Genomic DNA, 17,643 nt, shown 5'->3' with positions numbered 1-17,643 from the left:
CCCGCTGGTAGGTAATGCTGTCGGCTATTTTTACACCCTAGTTCTGGACTTAGTTTTACTTACAAGCATCACATCATTTCTCAAGGAAAATACCATCAAATTAGCACTATCTCGAGTCCATTTTTAAAAGCATCCATCTAGGTTGCATGGAATCAAATGGGGTCCTTGATTAAGGCTGTAGGCTATGACAGGACGGGGGTTATTAATGCTGTTTGTGGTGGGTGTCATTTAAGCGTACTGCAATGCCGTGACGCAATTCACACTCTCCTGCTGCAATATAATAAAATATGAATCATTTTCGTGCCCATGCACAGTGGGTGTGATGATGTAAATCCGTGTGGGTAGCCTAAATATGTTATAAATAGGGGGTGTGGCGTTGGGGTTGACCATCTCCTTCACCAAAACAATACACGCCCAAGTCTCGTGTATTTGACTTCATCCCGAGCTATGACTGGTGGCGGCGAGTCAGGGGGGTTAAAGCCTTGATCTGTCCCGGCATCAGATTTGATTACTCCTGCCTCGGACGTGCCGGGGCTGCTGTCGGTGCACATATCAGCCCTCAGCCCGCTATGCCCCGTCCCTCCGCTGTCACTGGGCTGCAGATAAAGCGCTCCACGCAGGGAAGCTCATTGCATTACGCAGATTGATAGCCTGGATGCTCTCCGTCGATATCAGCAAAACCACCCGATGGCCTCCGAGTGAAGATGCGGTAGATACGGTAAGAGCGACGTGCGTTTGGTCTCGGTTTCTGTCGTCGTTGTTCACTCAGCATCAGCTGTTTTTGTCCATGGCTGTGCTCTGGTCTGGCTCACTCAGACCTGAGCAGCGCAGAGCTAAAGATATGAGGAAGACAAAGGGATGGAGCGCTATGATCCGTATGATTTAAACTGTTTCGGATGAAGAGTAAACAGAAAAACAACACAAGCGTCTCCCTCTGCGTGTGCAGTGATAACTGTACATCAAATTATCCAAAGCTGTCAGCGCGCTATAGCCTATAGCATAGGCTACATGTTTGCAGCTGTACTACACTGTAAGTAGCTATTATAGATTCACAAGCTTCGCAATGCTGTTCCTCATAGCCATATGGACTGACGTAGCTTATTAACAGCTGCCATGTGAGATGGATTTACTCTAGGAAATGACACTGTCTAGATAGCCGGGGCTGCTGCATGTGGAGCAGCTAGACTGTGGCTCATTATGCCATGTAGCCTGCTGTGAACTGTACCAGTCTGCATGGGCTCCTCTCTCTCCTCTCCTCTCCCCTCCATCTAGTAGCAGGCCACAGTATCATAGCCATGCAAGACATGGATCTAATAGACTTGTATCTCTGTATCATTGCCTGATGATGCCAAATCCTGCAGCCTGTCAGAAAACATACGGGTGTCCTTGTGTCAAATGGTAACTCATAATGTAATGAACTCTATCTGTGAAGGGGTTAACACTGTGACATGGCTTCTAGTGCATGTGGATATGTAAACATTAGGCCAGAGTAGCTCATATTGATAACAGTGAACTGTGTTTAGTCAGGTGTGTTCTTGCTCTTTATGGTTTTTATAATAAAACTGCCCCTCTTTGACTACCTAAAGTCACAGGTTTTCAAAACTACAGTGGTTTTGTTTTTGACACAAGTTCATAATATATAACAGATACATCTTCATTCTCTCATGGTACTGCAATTAAGACTGGTCCGAAAATACATCAGTTCATCTTATACAGACTGTCTCGTATTAATGAGTTTTTATGACTAAAGATTTCTCTCTGTCTTAATTTCTCTCTCTCTCTCTCTCTCTCTCTCTCTCTCTCTCTCTCTCCCTCTCTCTCTCTCTCTCTCTCTCTCTTTCTCTCTCTCTCTCTCTTTTTACTAGGCCTGTTAGCACCATGATCAATGGCTGTGCTGTGTGTGCTAGTGATAGTGCAGGCCGTGTTGCAGGGGGGAGATTGAATGCCACTAAAATTTCAAGGTAAGATGTTTCCTCTCCTCCTCTTCTCTCCTCTCTTCTCCTCTTCTCTCCTCTCCTCTCCTCTCCTCTCTTATCCCATACACTGCTCTCTCCAGTCTGCCACTGCTCATGTTGATCAGCACACCCCTTGGTGAGTGGGACTGACCTTGTGTCTGTGTGTGTGTATGTGTGCGAGGTGGGAGAGCTGGAATTGATCCATGGCCTTGAACAGCCACTCCCTTCCTCACTTCTTCCATCTTGCTTTTGTCCACTTCATCCCTCTATCCTTCTCATACTTGAGCCTGAACCTTGTTCTCGTCTTTGCAGGGATCTGCCTCACTCCATGGGCAGGAGGTGTGTGTATCTGTGTGTACATGTATACATTGTACACATGCCTGTGTTTGTTTGTTTGTTTTTTTAACATCTGTGTCCCATACAGAGATGTGTTTGTTGCTGAGGGTAGTATAAAACGCTTGTTTTTTTGTCAGTCAGTCAGTCTAAAGGGAGTCTTTTCTTTAGCTTAATTAGACAAATGGTTGTGGTGTTGAAAGCAAACAGTGGCAGCTGAACGGCCTGAATTAGCTATTGTTGCCCGAGAGAAAGAGCTTGATGGCACACTTGCTGCCACAATATCTCCTCATTATGTAAGATGCACTGAAAAGCACAAAATACGATGTGATCAGAAAACCCAATATTGTGCGCGTGTGTGTTTGAGTTCACTGTAAGTGTGGAGATGAGAGAGCCTGAGTGTGCATGTTTGGATGCGTCTGTGTTTATATGTGCGTGCTGCAGACTGCTTTTCAGGTTGAACTGCAGTGCAGATTTTCTCCAAAGTTGAAGTAAATTCAGCTTAAGGGTGTCTGGCCAGCCGTCTCTAACAGGCTGAGTCAGCATGCAGTCAGCCCTAACATTCCCTCTTCATGGTTTGAACTAGTGGACCAGTGGTTCTGATGTGTTAACTAAGCCCAAATGCTTTATGGTGTGTGTGTGTGTGTGTCTTGTTCTTCTATCCCTGTGAGAAAGAGTTTGACTTATAGACCATGTGGCTGAAGACATTTTCATGAAGTGAGTGATTAGGATTCAGGTGTAGGGATTGAGTTAAAATTAGGATTTCATGGGTTAATTTAGCATTGGTCATGTAGGATGAGGGTTAGGGCTCGAGGTACAGGTTGGGCTTTACTGAATTACTGGAAAGTTCTCCTCATTAGGATAGAAGTTTATCAATATGTGTGCTTTGTGTGTGTGGCTGTACATGGGCTGTGCAGGAAAAGGGGAAGGACACACATATCGGCTCAGTTCTATATGCATGAATGGGTACACACATAAACAGCCTGACTCATAAAAGCCACCGGAGCGGCCGTTCCCCTCACCTGTCACTGTGGCAGCCAACCACAAGTCACAGCTAATGGGTTTTGATGCTGCCATGGCTGTGTGAATGGTGTGTCTGTATGTGTTCACCGACCTGTTATTTACCAGGCTATGACTCCAATAGTACCACGTTTAGAAAGCATATGAGTAAACTCTCCTATATGCAGTGGTTTACCAGTGCTAGAAGAAGAAACAGAAGAAAAAAAGAAATATATGAGAGTCAGAGAGAGAAAGAAGGAAAGAGAGAGATGCATTCAAAGTCATGGTGTTTCTCTGCCATCATGGCTACCTCGCTCAGAAAACAGGAAGTGAATTGCAGAAACAGGAGGAAGTCATTGTTCACTAGATGCCACTCTGCACAGTGAACACACACCCTGCATGCGTGCACTGCTTCCAACATTCAACTATGAATTTTATATCTGAGATAAATTGCAGTGTAATTTGAGGTGTGTGGGGTAATAAATACACACCTCCCCTCCACCAAACAAAATGGAGATGATAAGCATATTACACCAATTAATGAGCTTATTAGACATTTTGAGGTGAGCTGCTGTGGCATTAAATGTGAGGAGTAAATCAGCTTATGTCAGAGCAGTGTGTGACACAGAGCCGCATCTCCATCAGACTGTGATTACCACAATGACTCAGATACGAATGCAAACAGATAAAGATGATCCTTTCATAGCGTCTGTTACTTTATGGACCTGCACTGTACACAGTTTTGTGGAAGTTTCATATGAAATGAACTCTTGGTTGTCAGTTTTTTTCTAATGCCACAGGAGGTTGAGGAGCTTCAGCGGCTGAGGCTTATGAGGATTATGAAGAGGGGAATTTTGAATGAGAGAGAGTCATTCAAGTAGATAACCTTTAGTAGTGGGATTATGGGCCGACATCTCTGTGTTGCTCAAGTCCTACAGGAAGACTCGCTGTCACAGGACATTGACTGTTATCTCTTTTCTCATCTTGTCACATTTTCAAGTTTGGCCGAAGCATGCATCACGCACAGGTTTTTGTTTATACCATAGATCTAAGTGTGGATGTAGGCATATTAGGCATGCTGATTTTGTCATAATACATACTTAATACTTAATACATAGATAATACTTGAAGCAGATTAAAGGCAGCCTATGCAGTTGGAAAAGGGAGCCCACCTTGTTATGATGTCGTAAGGAATGATGAGTGACACTCACTTCATAACCCAACATATAAGAGCATTTTGCTTCATTGTTTATGTTTTATTGTACATTTAACATGAAAACATTGGGTTAAAGACAGGCATTTAAAATTGTTATACATTAATCCTGAGGGGTTTTATGCCTCCGCAGCCTCATCCTGAACATTAGTAAGCAAAGCACAATGCCCTCCCATTTCAAACTGCAGAGTCTGCCTCTAAGTTACTGTTCACTCATTAAAGGCGAAATTTGGTTTAAGTGAGAATCGACAAAAAAAAATGTGAAACAAGCTTGTAATTCATTCATTAGTAGTGAGTTGGGCTGGTGATGAGAACCATGTAGACTCAGTCATCAAATAAGTGTTTATTCCATGATTGTTAGATGAGTTTAAATGGTTCTTGGTGAAGTTGAACCTCAGCAATTTTGCATTGTGTACCAGAGTGTTTATGCAGAATTTTTAAACAAAGCTTACATGCTGAACGGCTGAATGGGATTTCTGTTTGTTTGTTTGTTTGTTTTTTTGCCATGGTATCAAATTAAATATTGAGAGATGTGAAATTTCACCAGTATTGGTATCAACTACCAAATTCTGGTATTGTGACATATATACATGGTATATATTTACAATATATACCATACTGTATATTAGAATGGCTGTGTGACATACCCACCCATCAGCCGAATTTGTGTTGATTTATAATTGCATGATGGGGTTACAGTGAACTGTGTACCCACCTGCTCAGCTACCTACTACAACTTCTGTGCCACAGCCTATGCTAACACCATCTTGTTGCATCTCTGGAAGCCTGAGCCCGGGAATATAGAGAGCATGCTAGACTTTGTATCTTTGATGTGTGCTCACTGTGTGTGTACAAGTGTGTGCATCAACTGCAGTCTGTTCCTCTTCTCTCTTATTCCTCCTACTCTTAGCCATTACTATCTCTCCTCACCTCTTCTCATCCTATCTAACCGTTCTCCGCAGGCAAGAGTCCCCACGTTACAGTGTTTAAAAGTTAGAGTCATGCTATTATCCATTACAGGGGGATTACCTCTGAGATTCTCTATGCACAGCTTTATGTTAAATCTCCTAAGAGCTTATATAGACACTAATAGCTGATAGCTGTTTCAGCGGCTCACTGAAAGGCCCTTTTATAGTTCTGACAGTTCAGGCTGGGTATATGTAATGAAGACTGCACCTTTTCATATGCAGATTCAGCTTTAGAAATTCACTACTTCCTGGTTCAGTGTAACAGCCATGGTAATTCTTTTCATGAGTCTCTCTATGCAGATGCCTCTATTAGTCTGTATGGCACAGAAATTGGGAAAAATAAATGGCTCAGGTATTTGTAGCCTGATTTCATTGCCTTACAATGTTTTCATGGCTTAGGTCTGATTGGCAGTGTGGATACTGGAGCAGAAGATGCATGGGGCCAAAGGCAATGTAGAAATGCAATGTTAGTTTTTGAAGAGTCTGTTGTAAATGTGTTGAAGGCTCACAACAATTTTACATTATTGTCCATGAATCATCGTTTCATGTTAGATTTATGATTCATCCCTATTTTCGTTTGTTCAGTCTCATTAGCCGCAGGACATTGTCTTCTTGTCCTAGTTTTCATGTTCCATCTCTTTGTCCCGCTGCTTTGTGTGACAAATAACTGTGTGTAAAGTTCACAGACAGACACTGCATGCAACAGTGCTTTCCCCATTCTGAAATCCTCAAAATAGCCTGGCCCGCTCTTATTCCTTGCAGTCATATGGGACAATAGCAATATTCCACTAGGACTAAATCAGAATCAGAATCAGAAATACTTTATTGATCCCTGAAGGGAAACTGGGTCAGCTGCAGTTACTCAGTTCTCAAAAGAAGAATTAAATTATAAGAAAATTGCAAGAAATCTGAAATATAAAAATACGTGCCTCACACGTTGTAAAAACTATGTGCATTATGTCTAAGTTGTGTCAAAGGTGTGTGCAAAATTATCTGCATCAAGTCTCAGGGTGTGCATTAATCCTACAAGCATTACAAGTCTAAATACAGAGATGGGACAGACTGCAATTAACTGTTAGTTTTATTGTCGATTCATTTATTGATTATTTTCCAATCACTTGAATGATCATTTTGTCTCTAAATTGTTAAAAATAATGACAAATTCCTATCACAAGTTACCAGAGCCAAAAGCAATATTTTCAATTGCTTTCTTGACCGGCCGCCAAAAAACCCCAGTATTAATTTTATAATGATAGCAAATGGAGAAAAGCAAGCAAACGTTAGAATTTGTGAAGCTGTAGCTGACGACTGTTGGGTGTACATGATTATCAAAATTGTAATTCATTTTCCGTGGACTGACATCAGTTTATCGACTAATTGTTTCAGCTCTATATTCAGCATTTGTCAGCACGTATACTTACTACTGATGCTTGTCTTTCTGTCTGTCTGCTGTCCCCCTGTCTTACCCCTCTCCATCACCCTATTCATCATGTAATTGGGTGGATTATGACTAATACCAACCCTCTGGCTGTCTGCTGGCTGTCAAGCAGCTTTTACCCAGATTATAAATTGCTTAATATATTTGGATGCCTACGTGTTTGTTTGTGGACGAGATTGTGCGCGCTCAGTCTCAGGATTGTGCATTTATCCACCTTTTGATCTCCGCTCTGTCAAATCGGGTTAGGCAGCGGCAGACATCGATATCCACACGCAAGTCTGTTATTTATCGAAGTGAAGAATAAAGCCCATCTGCTGGTGCTTGAGCAGTTCCGCCGCTCGTAATGATGAATAGGGAGCACATCTTCATCTTGCTGCTCAGAGAGAAGATCGGCGTCAACAGCTGAAGTTGTTGGGAGAAAGTGTATAGGCCGTGACAGGCGTAATTAGGGTCTACTAATTGATGAGGCGCACACACACACATGCACACGCGTGCACACACACACACTCTCTCTCTCTCTTTCTCTCTCCTTTCTCTGGATCTGAGCTTTCTCCGTTTTCCTCCTTACACTTTCAATTAGGGCCCACGCCTCCCACACAGAAACATAAACACACACACACGCACACACACTGGAACTCTCCACTGAAAATGTTGTGCCAACAAACGCTCTCCACGCGCTCTTGGGAGACCAAGGTTATACTGCGAGGAGGAGTTGCCAAACAAAAGGACAAAGGGATAATAGCAGAACAAGATGAAAGCTTCACCGTTGGCATGGCAACCAGCCGATCATCTGCGTGGCATGGTTTGATGTTTGACAAGTCGATGGTAGATTCTGGGTTACAGAGAGAGAAAGAGAGACATAGAAAGAGAGAGAGAGAGAGAGAGAGGGGTGAAGAAAACCGGTTTGATCCAGTGAGACTGTGTGAGTGCTCTTTATCTGCCTGGCTGTTTGTTGTTTTTTTTTTGTTTATTCTCTCACTCAGCGGTTCAAGATGTCTTCCTTTAACTCTTTTCTGCTGAATCCTGTCATGCTGCCGACCTGTGCAGTCAAACTGTGTGTGTGTGTGTGTGTGTGTGTGTGTGTGTGTGTGTGTGAATGTTCATTCGGAAGTTTCAGTGTTTGTATGTCAGGCTTAGACCAGTATGTATGTCAGTTTACAGATATATCAAGACAATATTATATACTGGGTACCAGCCAGTCAGGTATGATGGAGGTGTCTCCCTTCCTACAGCAACATACAATCAGCTGTAAAACCTGCAGTGGCATTGTATTTTCTTTGCACATTTTGTCTTTTTTTTTTTTACTTAATTGCTCAGTTAATCTTAATCATCCATTGAAGATTTTCCTTTAAAATAGATTAAAGTAGGGGCAATGGAGAGCCTTAGAGTCTCAGTTTTTCAATGGGATTTCCCACAATTTGCCAAAGAAAAGATTCTGGGAGAAACTTTAACCATTTAGCATGAAGCAAATGCTTAAATTTAAAGTTATTGAATGTTGGCTGTCAGAGACTTCAGTTTAAACATTTGGTATTTTTGTATCTGCATATAGCCTTATTAAAACTCATAGTGGTGGCGCCCTAATGTGTACATGACTTTGTGTAATGAATCATGTCTTTTCTGTCTTTATTTTTCCTGGAAAGTCATTCTCCTCTCCTTAAAGGAGAATTATCTCATCTGTCCCTTTCCTCCCTTCCTCCTCTGCCCACCCACCCCGCCCCCCTTCCCCTCACTCCTCCATCTATCTGTCCTCCAGCTAGTGCTCTAAGTGGCTGGGACTGTGTTGTGGGACTAACGTCTCGACAACCCCCCGTGCTATTTTAAGAACCTCGCTTGTTGCTTATTCACTGTCAGAGTCAGATCTGAGCTCCCTTGACTGCTCTGTTAAGTGGAAGTGGATGACATCCGTCTTGCATGTTGCCTTGTAGAGATAGTGTGGCAAGAATGAACGTCCCGTCGCCCGCAATCACTCCATCCAAGTTTTATAGCTCCTCACTCTCTCCCTCTCTCTCAAGTGCTCCCTTGTCTATTTTCTTGTCTTCTTTATTGAGGGAAAATAGAGACGACCAGTCAACATCTTTTGCTTTTGTTTCTTGACATTTCTCCCTGTACTCTGATGCAGTCCTCCCCCATGGCCAAGACACACACACACACACACACACACACACATATATGTTTACCTGTGACCTGTGATTCTATTTTTGTGTTTGTTTGCATCTACATTTAGGCCTCTTTATATATTCTATTGTGACCAAAGACCATCATTATTTGTGTGCATGTGTGTGTAAGAGTGTGTGTGTGTGTGTGTGTGTGTGTGTATGTGGCTGTTAGTGACAATTGGCCGCTCCGTGGAGCCGCTTTCCCTCTTCTCATCCCTCGTTCATCTCATTCGCTCTCTCTGTCTCACCCTATCTATCTTCCCGCTGTCACCCTGCTCTTTAATGTGTCGCCAACTTGCTTCTTACATGACTTGCTGTCCGTTTTCTCCTGCCTCCCCCTCGACTCACTGTGTTCCTTCAGTTCTTTTATTTTTTTTAGTATTTTGTGTGATCCTATGAGGAAAATGTCTGTCCTTTCTAGGAATGGCATAAGTGGATGCATAACCTAAGAAACCTAAGCAGAAGGCATTGCAAGGGCTGGCCAGTCTAGATAACTATGTGTAAAAGCCTTTGACTGGCCCTTAATGCTGGATGATAGAGAAAAATGATCAACATACAGTATATTTTGATTGAAATATGATTCACAATTTTAGGTAAATGATATTATTTTTGCATTCATAATTATAATTGGAATGTTCACTGAAAAAAACTGTTTATGATGTGATGTGCTGAGGTCTGGACTAAACAAACATGTTTTCTCACGTCTGGAGAGTAAGATTTGTTGGTTTGGGCATCTCTGTCGCACCGCAAATTGTCATTTATAGCGGCATTTTGTCACCCATTTTACCTTTATCAAAATGAAGCTCCTGCAGTTTGGATACTGCACTTGGCCATACTGTGATTTTGATAATCGTCTGATTAGTTGTCCAGCTGTTGTGCGTAAAAACTGTGTGAAATTCTTTTCACACATGAGTGCATGGTGTGTTTAGCTCTGAACTCTCCTGGACTCTGAATGCTATTATTATAAGGGTCATTCACTAAAATATGCCTTTTATGAACTTCGGTTTGTAATTGCAACAACATCCACAGGCTTCCGGCACAGCGTGGGGGTTGCCTTGTAATATACAGGAATATAAAACTCACCTTTTCACCGCAGAACAAGGAAGTTATGTAGCTAATTATAACACAGAGCCAACAAAAACATCCAACATAGTGAAGAGGAAACACATCATGATGCAGGTTGTACTGCTTTGTCAGTTGTTCACTTGTAGCATCGACCTGCATTTGAGAGCAGTGGAAAATGAAAATGGTGAGTGAGTGAGTGAGTGAGTGAGTGATTACAGGATGGAAAGTGGGTTTTAAAAGCCAGAAACCTCAGCAGCTAGTGAAGTAACTGGATTAGTGAAAGTCTTACTTAATGCATCTGTAACTGTCACCTCTTCTTAACTCTAACTTTTACAGTAACCAAAACCATCACATGCTCAAATTTTGCCCATTCCCTGTTCCTATCTGGTGTGCATCTTCACCTTTTGTAAGGACACTGGCTGCTCACAGGGACAGAGGTACAACAACACATACACATTCACCTCTCCTACTCCACATCCCTCTCCTTAGTCCGCAGGGCTTGATATTTGTCAGTGTGTGTGACAGCGCAGAAGTATCGACCCATCCATCAAACACACAGAGCGATAGATAGAGAGAGAGAGAGAGAGAGTGAGGAGGGAGACCAGGTGAGGCTCTGTCTATCTGAAAAAAAAAAAAAAAAAAAAAAAAGACAGAGAAGTAGTCACATATGGGATCCTCTGCAGCATCTGGTGGGCCTGTACCAGCTGTGGAGTGAAATCACAAAAAAAAAAAAAAGCACAGAAAAAAAAAACTGTTGGAAATGCTGTTTTTTGGAGCCTTTCCTACAGCTTGGGGCATCAAATCAATTAAGAGTGCGCTCTTGGTTCATGGAAAAGGCAGTGGATTGGTGATATCCGCTGGTTAATTTAATGGAGAGAAGACGAGCTGGAGGGCACCGGAGGCGACACGCGTTGATGACCGTACACATCTTCGTCTCTCGCTCAGTGACTGCTCATTACTTTGACTCACACTGATCAGCACAAGATGAGTTGTGTACTGGGAGTGTGTGTGTGTTTGTGTGTGTTTGTGTGCAGTTGGGTATGAAGTTGTGTGGATATTGGGAGTGTATTTTGTGTGTCTGACGTTCTCGCTCTTTCTGTCTCCGCTGTATGCTTTTGTGCACCGTCCATACTCACCTTCCCTGCTTTGAATGCAGTTGGCATGAACGCATTGGAGGCGAACACCTGAATACAGACTGAGAGCCAACTTATTTTTGAGTCGTGAGCTTTTAGTCTGACGTTCACACTCTCACATATTGAGGGACCATCATCACTGATGTTTTTGCTTTTTTATTTCCATATCTAAATCCTATTTTTACACCTTTTGTTCTGTCTGTCAGTACACATGTTGAATAGACTACGTTGAATATTTTGGTCTTACATATATGTACAATGAGCTCCTTCAGTACATTATTCACTTATTCTTTAACACCCCCTACCTTTCTGATTTCTTCTCCTCCCTTTCTCCCTGCTTACCTTTTCAGTCCACATTTTTCTCTGCCATTTACTGTTTCTCTCTCTCGTCTCCTTGCCCCCCTCCTCTGTTTACTTTGCTCTGCTTTTTCCGTTTCTTCTCCACTTGTTCTCCCCCATTACATCCTTCTTTTACCTTGCTGCTTTCTACCTCCTCTCTTTCTCCTCTCCCAGAGTGCTGGCTTTAGCTGATTAGAGTGGTCCTGCTTGCTTTGATTAATTGGATGAGAGTGTTGTCACCTCGCCAGACTCCTCTCCTCTCCTCTCCTCTCCTCTCCTCTGTCAAGGTGCGTTCAGGATCACTAGCCTAATTGTATATGAAAGAAAGCTTTGTAAGATCCAGATATGGCTAAAACAAACACATGGCTTTTAAAGGCAGTGGTGCATTGGGGGAAGTCAGCAGACCTGTAGGAGAGTCAGCAAACAAGTCAGACTCAGGACAGATTTTTAGTCTGTTGACCCTGAGCGACCCAGGCAACAGAGCTTGGCTGTTAGCCCGTTCACATGCATACATTTCATATATGTGCATATGCTTACACTTGCGCTCAAACAGCGCGCACATATTAGTTCTTCACAACTGCAACACTTTGAATAAAACGTGCCGAACCCTTTCTTTAGCTATTTAGCTAATAAAGAGTCGGTCATCAACAAATCAACAAATCTATCTAGTTCCAGATTTGATGCATTACCGTGCACGTAAGTATCAACAATTCGATCAAACAGTAGGACTATCATATTTCTTCAGAAATGTGAAAAAAAAAATCAACAACAGAATTACTTTAAGTTTTATTCTATGAAAAAAATATTGACAAAAAAGTTTCAGTTGCATAATGTTCTGTTAGACCACCACAACTCTGGTGATATTTGTGCTGCCGTGGTGTGAATATGAGGGACGCTGGGCGGTGAGTGCCAGCAAATCTGAATTTAGAAGACCATTGCGTCTATAATCTTGACATTCAGAGAGGAAAACAAATGATTTTCTGGCATTGGAGCGCTATACTCTGCTGTCTTACCTGCTGTCGTCTTTACCATTCTGTATTATGGAACTGGGTGTGTTAGAGCACTGTACTTTAAATTCAGTTCATGCTAAATTCTGGAAATGGTTGACAGAGGTTGTGAAATTTGCTATTGTGTATTGTTGTCTTACTTGTGTAACATGATATGTATATTACAGTAGAAAACTATTGCAAAGTACAAAGTTTATAGAGGTTGTTCCAAAAAAGTTATTTTGGGTAACTGATTGATTAACAATCTATAGTGTTTTTATTTCTCTCACTAGTGTATAACGGGTCTTGAATAGTGTTTATGTCTTTGTGCCGTCAGAAGGCAAAGTTGAATTCATGTGGAAGATAACGTGATGTTGAGCAGAATGGTTCATTTCATCGTAGAAGTTTGAGCTTTGGCCAGAGCAGTGTGGGTTTTTGGTTTTGTGTTCACAGTTTTGGGAAAGTGGAAATGTGCATACGTAGCTGTGAAAAAGAAAAACTGTAACACATGGACAGCTCCGCTATGTGTGATTTACTGATCAGTGGAATGTTTTTTTTTTTTTTTTTTTGATTTGGTGTAGGATGCTCTGCTTCTTCTGGCTGCGCTCTCCTAAAGCCAAGTAGAGGAAAACTTGGAGCTGTTCTCTCTCCTCTCATCTCCTCGAACGTCGATGTCTCAGTCCACCTTTCAGGCTTTGATCACAAGAATAGCAACTTCCATCTTCTGCCTCCCTCTTTCTCTCTCTCTTTTGCTTCTTTCTCCTTCTCTCGTCCTTCCTCTATCACCATCTCTCCTCTTTATCGTCCCCCACACTTTTTGTGTCTCCCTGTCTCTCTCCCAGCTTTTTGCCAAGTGAGTTCTTCTTTAAAGGCTTCTCTCTGAAAGGTCATCTGCAGCCTCTACAGACCCCCTGTGGCTCTCTGTCGTTCTTTCTTTCCCTTGCCTTTTTCTCTCATTCTCTTTTTTTTTCTGTCTGCCTCTAGCATGGCCAAGGCAGAGGCAACAGACGCACACTCAGAAACACTGTGGCACAGCCAAGCGAAGGGCTGGCTGGGAAAGTCAAACGCTTTGTTATTGCATCCCAGCAAATACAATCTCTGGAGAAGCTGTGCCAACCGGAGAACCCCAAGGGGTTGTGAGGCTTTCTTAGAAATGCAGGCAATAACACGAGCTAACTGCTGCGCTGTTTCCTACCATCTCCCTTTTTTCCATTATGGGCGATTTTTATCAGCCACCTGAAAGCTAGACAGTCTGTGTGTGCATATGTGTGTGCTTATTTTTGCTTCTCTATTTGATGAGGCTAACTGGTGGTGATGGACTCTGTGATGTGGAAGAATAAACAGGCACAATAACTCAATAATAACATGAGGCCTCGTTACGTGAAAATCACTGCATGATGAATGACTTTGGTTCCGCTGTGTTGCAAATGTACAATAGATGCCTTGTTTCTACGATCGCTGGGGCTTAGCAGCCACTTTGTTGTGTGATTATGGGCTGTGTGTGTGTGTTTTTCTTTGTGTGTGTGTGTGGTGGAGAAGAAGAAGATTGTGCCATCTATGGCTTTGTCTGCCAGTGTTTCAACCCTTTTTACACCATGCAAATTGACTATGCATGTTCAGCTGCTTCTGCACATTAATGCTGAAATTGTGATTGGCCAAAAGTGCTGATTGGCCAATTAATCAATTCATAGAAAATTAATTTACTGTAACTCTGATATTGATTAATCATTTCAGTCATTTATCAAGTAATGATACCATACACTTTCTACAGTTATAGTTTCACAAATGCCAAGGTTTGCTTGTTTTCCCTGTTTGACATTGTTATAAAATGAACTTGTGATGAGGCTTTTTCATGTTTTTATGCTTTATAGGCAAAATGATTAATCAAAAAAACATTGCAATGAAAATAATGGGTAGTTACTGCCACAGTATGCACACGTTCCTGGACCTACAGGCTAAAACCTTACTTCACCAAAACCATGCACTTTTTTGGAAAACAAGAAAAACAGCCATGTGTTTTGAGTTCATCTGATTAGTTTTCAAAGAGTTTTTAACCTCCCCAACCATCCTGGTCCCGTCAATGTGTTTGTCCTTACAAATGCATCCTGCAATTTTTATCTTAAGTTCTAGTGGAGATCTGACAGTTTCCAGTGATACAAAGTATGTCCTGCTGAATTAGAGAGAAATGTGTATAAAATGATGCACATGGCAGATATTTATTATCTGATATAATGCTGCAGCCTTATCACCGTGACAATTGGGGTTTGAATATTTCACTCTGTGTCAGCGTGCTATAGCTTCAATGAAGCGTTGCAACCAGCAGGTACAGAATATACATGTGACACTGTCATCCAATAAGGAAAAAAATCATTTTCTAATTCTGAAGCTACTTAAGGGGAAATTTAAAGGAAAACCAGAGTTCAAGGGTTAAGTCTAGGGGTTGTTGATTTTCTTTTCTACATTTAGAGGAGCACATGATTCTTCAGTTGAAGTTGAAATGCAAATGTAATCAAAACACACTTGAGAACAGCCTTTTGACATTCACAGTAACAGTTGGTGCCTTGACTTCTTCCTTGTCTTCCCTGCCCCACAGCGTCTAATCAACTGTGGGGGGGGTTTAAATGCAGCTTAAATGACAGGTAGCTCTTCTTAAGGCTCTGTGCTCAGAAGTAACCCATTAATCATGTTTCTTTAATGGGGGTGGGCGGGATGCGGGCAAGAGAGGCCAGGCCTGTGAGTGACACAAGCTGTCTACTCCAGCCTTGCATAATGAGAGCTAATTGATGGGAGGAGCAGGGACATACCTGCCTAGTCTACTCACATTAGCCAGGAAAAGAGCCTGAGGGCTGTTCTTGTCTGTCCCTGTGTGTGTGTGTGTGTGTGTGTGTGTGTGTGTGTGTGTGTGTTTGGGGTCGGGGGGGATTTCTGTAGCTGTAGCATTGGTGATTTGCAATGCAGTGTCTCTTCACATCAATATTTCATTGTTATTTTATAAAAGGGGAGTTATTGTTAATAATACCAAATTGATTATCACTCTCTCTACCCCTGCCTTTTCTCTGTCTCTCCTGCTCCTTCTCTTCCTCTCTCTCCCAGGCTGTAAGCCCTGTGCAGGGTGGTGATGACGAGCCAGGGCAGTGGCAGTAGGGGAAGTGGCCAGCATGCCAGCACTCCCCCCCCTCGCCATGCTCCCGGACCCAAGTTGCAGGTACAGCGCTCCCTCTCTCGAGACACCATCACCATCCACTTCTCTGCCCTCGGGAAAGAGGAGGAAGATGAAGAGGAGGAGCTCTATGGGTTACCTGTTGGATCTATGGGGGCTTCATCTGGGCTTGATGGCACAGGGGGGCTGGGAATGTTGGGGGGTGAGGACCAGGGCATTACCACAGCCCTGGAGGCAAGAGAGGAGCTGCTGTTTGAATCTGGGGGGGTGGACGCCCCTCCTGGAGCCGCTGTGCTCCCTGTATCCTCCACCACACTATCAATGCAGCCTGCAGCACCGCATTCACACTCTCCAGCCATGACTATTATCCCCACCTCCACCCAGTCCCACCTGAGTTCCACCCCTCCTGCCAGTTCCTCATGGCCCTCTGACCGACCCTCAGCTAGTCCCCCTACCACGAGCTCCAGTTCCTCCTCCCCTTGCAAGTCTGCAGCCCTGTCCTCGTCCAAACCCTTCCTCAGCCTAGTGAGGTCCCTTTCCAATGATGTCGAGTCTCGAGAAAGTACGCCTGCGCCCGCCACTGTGGCGCCCGCGCATGCACGCCACCGACACTTAATGAAATCTTTTGTTAAGTCCCTGTCCACGGACACTTCCAAGCCTGAACAACAGGAGGGGCCTTTTCATCCCCATCCTCAGCACCATCATCCCCATCCTCAGCAGACACAGCCGTCCCAGCGCCCTCCGCTGGAATCACGTCGCAACATGCAGCTCTTCAAGCAGTTCTCTCAACCTCGCTTGTCCACTGGCAATGTCACTGTCACCCAGGCAGGTGGAGACTCCAAAACAGCACCGTCCTCCCCCCTCACATCCCCAGATGGTAGATCCTTCTTCAAAGTTCAAGAAGTGGAGGCCAAGATAGAAGATACCAAGCGCCGGCTGTCAGAGGTGATGTCGGACCCCTTACAGCTTTTTAGTAAGATCATGGGCGATGAGTGTGGGACGGTGGGCACAGCAGGCACAGGAGCAGTGGGAAGTGCCACCCACCGTGCCAAAACTCTTTCGTCCAGCGCATCGGAGCTCAGCGGTGTGACGGCCGTGAATGGGCACGCAGAGAGCAACAACAACTATAGCATCAAAGAGGAGGAAGGGGGAGAAGGGGAGGAAGAAGAGGCGACACCCACAGGTGAGGGTCCTGACGCTGTGTTTTTCTCCTTCCCATCACTGGCACCAGCTCCAGCCCTCATCCAGGCCTCCTCGTCCATTATCCCCAAGTCTCCCTCTCTCACTCTGGGCCGCTGCTCCATGTCAGCCCTGGTGGCTCGACAGGAAGATGAGGATTTCTGTGAACTGTACAGTGAAGACTTTGAGTTGTGCACCGATACAGAAACACCAAATGGGGATCGTCCGGGGTCGCGACAGCCACATACCGGTAGTACTGGGTTGTGTAGTGAACTTGATACAGAGGAAGAAGAAGAAGAGGAGGAGGAGGAGGAGGTGGACACTGTGCCTATGACTGCCCTCATCTTCCTGACACAGTTGGTTTATTGGTACTTGGTCCTGCCTGTGCCACCCTATGTTTGTGCGGTGGTGCACGGAATGGTGGCTGGGTTCATGTTGGCAGTCCTAGTCCTTTGGCTGTCCTCCCCTCAGCGCTCTTCAGGAATGAGGAGAGGGAGACGGAGGATCGAGCACTGGAATGTGGCCCAGCTGGATATAAAAGAACCAGGGATATTCAAGGTGAGATAAGGTATAGCAAGGATGGCCAAAGTTGTGCTTACCCCAATTTCTGTCATGTAGTTGGTTAATGCCCAAAATGTAAAATGTAATTTGCCCAGCACAGTACAGGTTTTTGGAGCAGGCCTCTGTAAGACCTTGCACTACTACTTGTTGCACTACTT

General features: G+C 43.7%; 1 protein-coding gene across 3 annotated transcripts in view; it reads left to right on the top strand.

Moving 5' to 3' along the window:
- The first annotated feature begins 464 nt into the window (after positions 1–464).
- The window catches only part of tex2 (testis expressed 2), a 33,422-nt gene continuing 16,243 nt past the window's right edge, over positions 465–17,643 (top strand). For 2 of the 3 annotated variants that reach the window (XM_030058267.1, XM_030058265.1), the window contains exons 1-3: positions 465–718; positions 1,866–1,961; positions 15,679–17,482. In XM_030058267.1, the coding sequence (XP_029914127.1) occupies positions 15,704–17,482 (1,779 nt within the window). In that variant the 5' untranslated portion in view covers positions 465–718; positions 1,866–1,961; positions 15,679–15,703. Of the gene's footprint in view, positions 730–1,865; positions 1,962–15,678; positions 17,483–17,643 lie in introns of all 3 variants that reach the window. The other variant, XM_030058266.1, reaches the window with a different exon arrangement.

Source organism: Myripristis murdjan, chromosome 8 (assembly GCF_902150065.1).
Source record: "Myripristis murdjan chromosome 8, fMyrMur1.1, whole genome shotgun sequence".
In the NCBI taxonomy this organism is placed as follows: Eukaryota; Metazoa; Chordata; class Actinopteri; order Holocentriformes; family Holocentridae; genus Myripristis; species Myripristis murdjan.
Note: the sequence above shows the minus strand (reverse complement) of the source record. Positions and strands in the feature narration are given on the sequence as shown.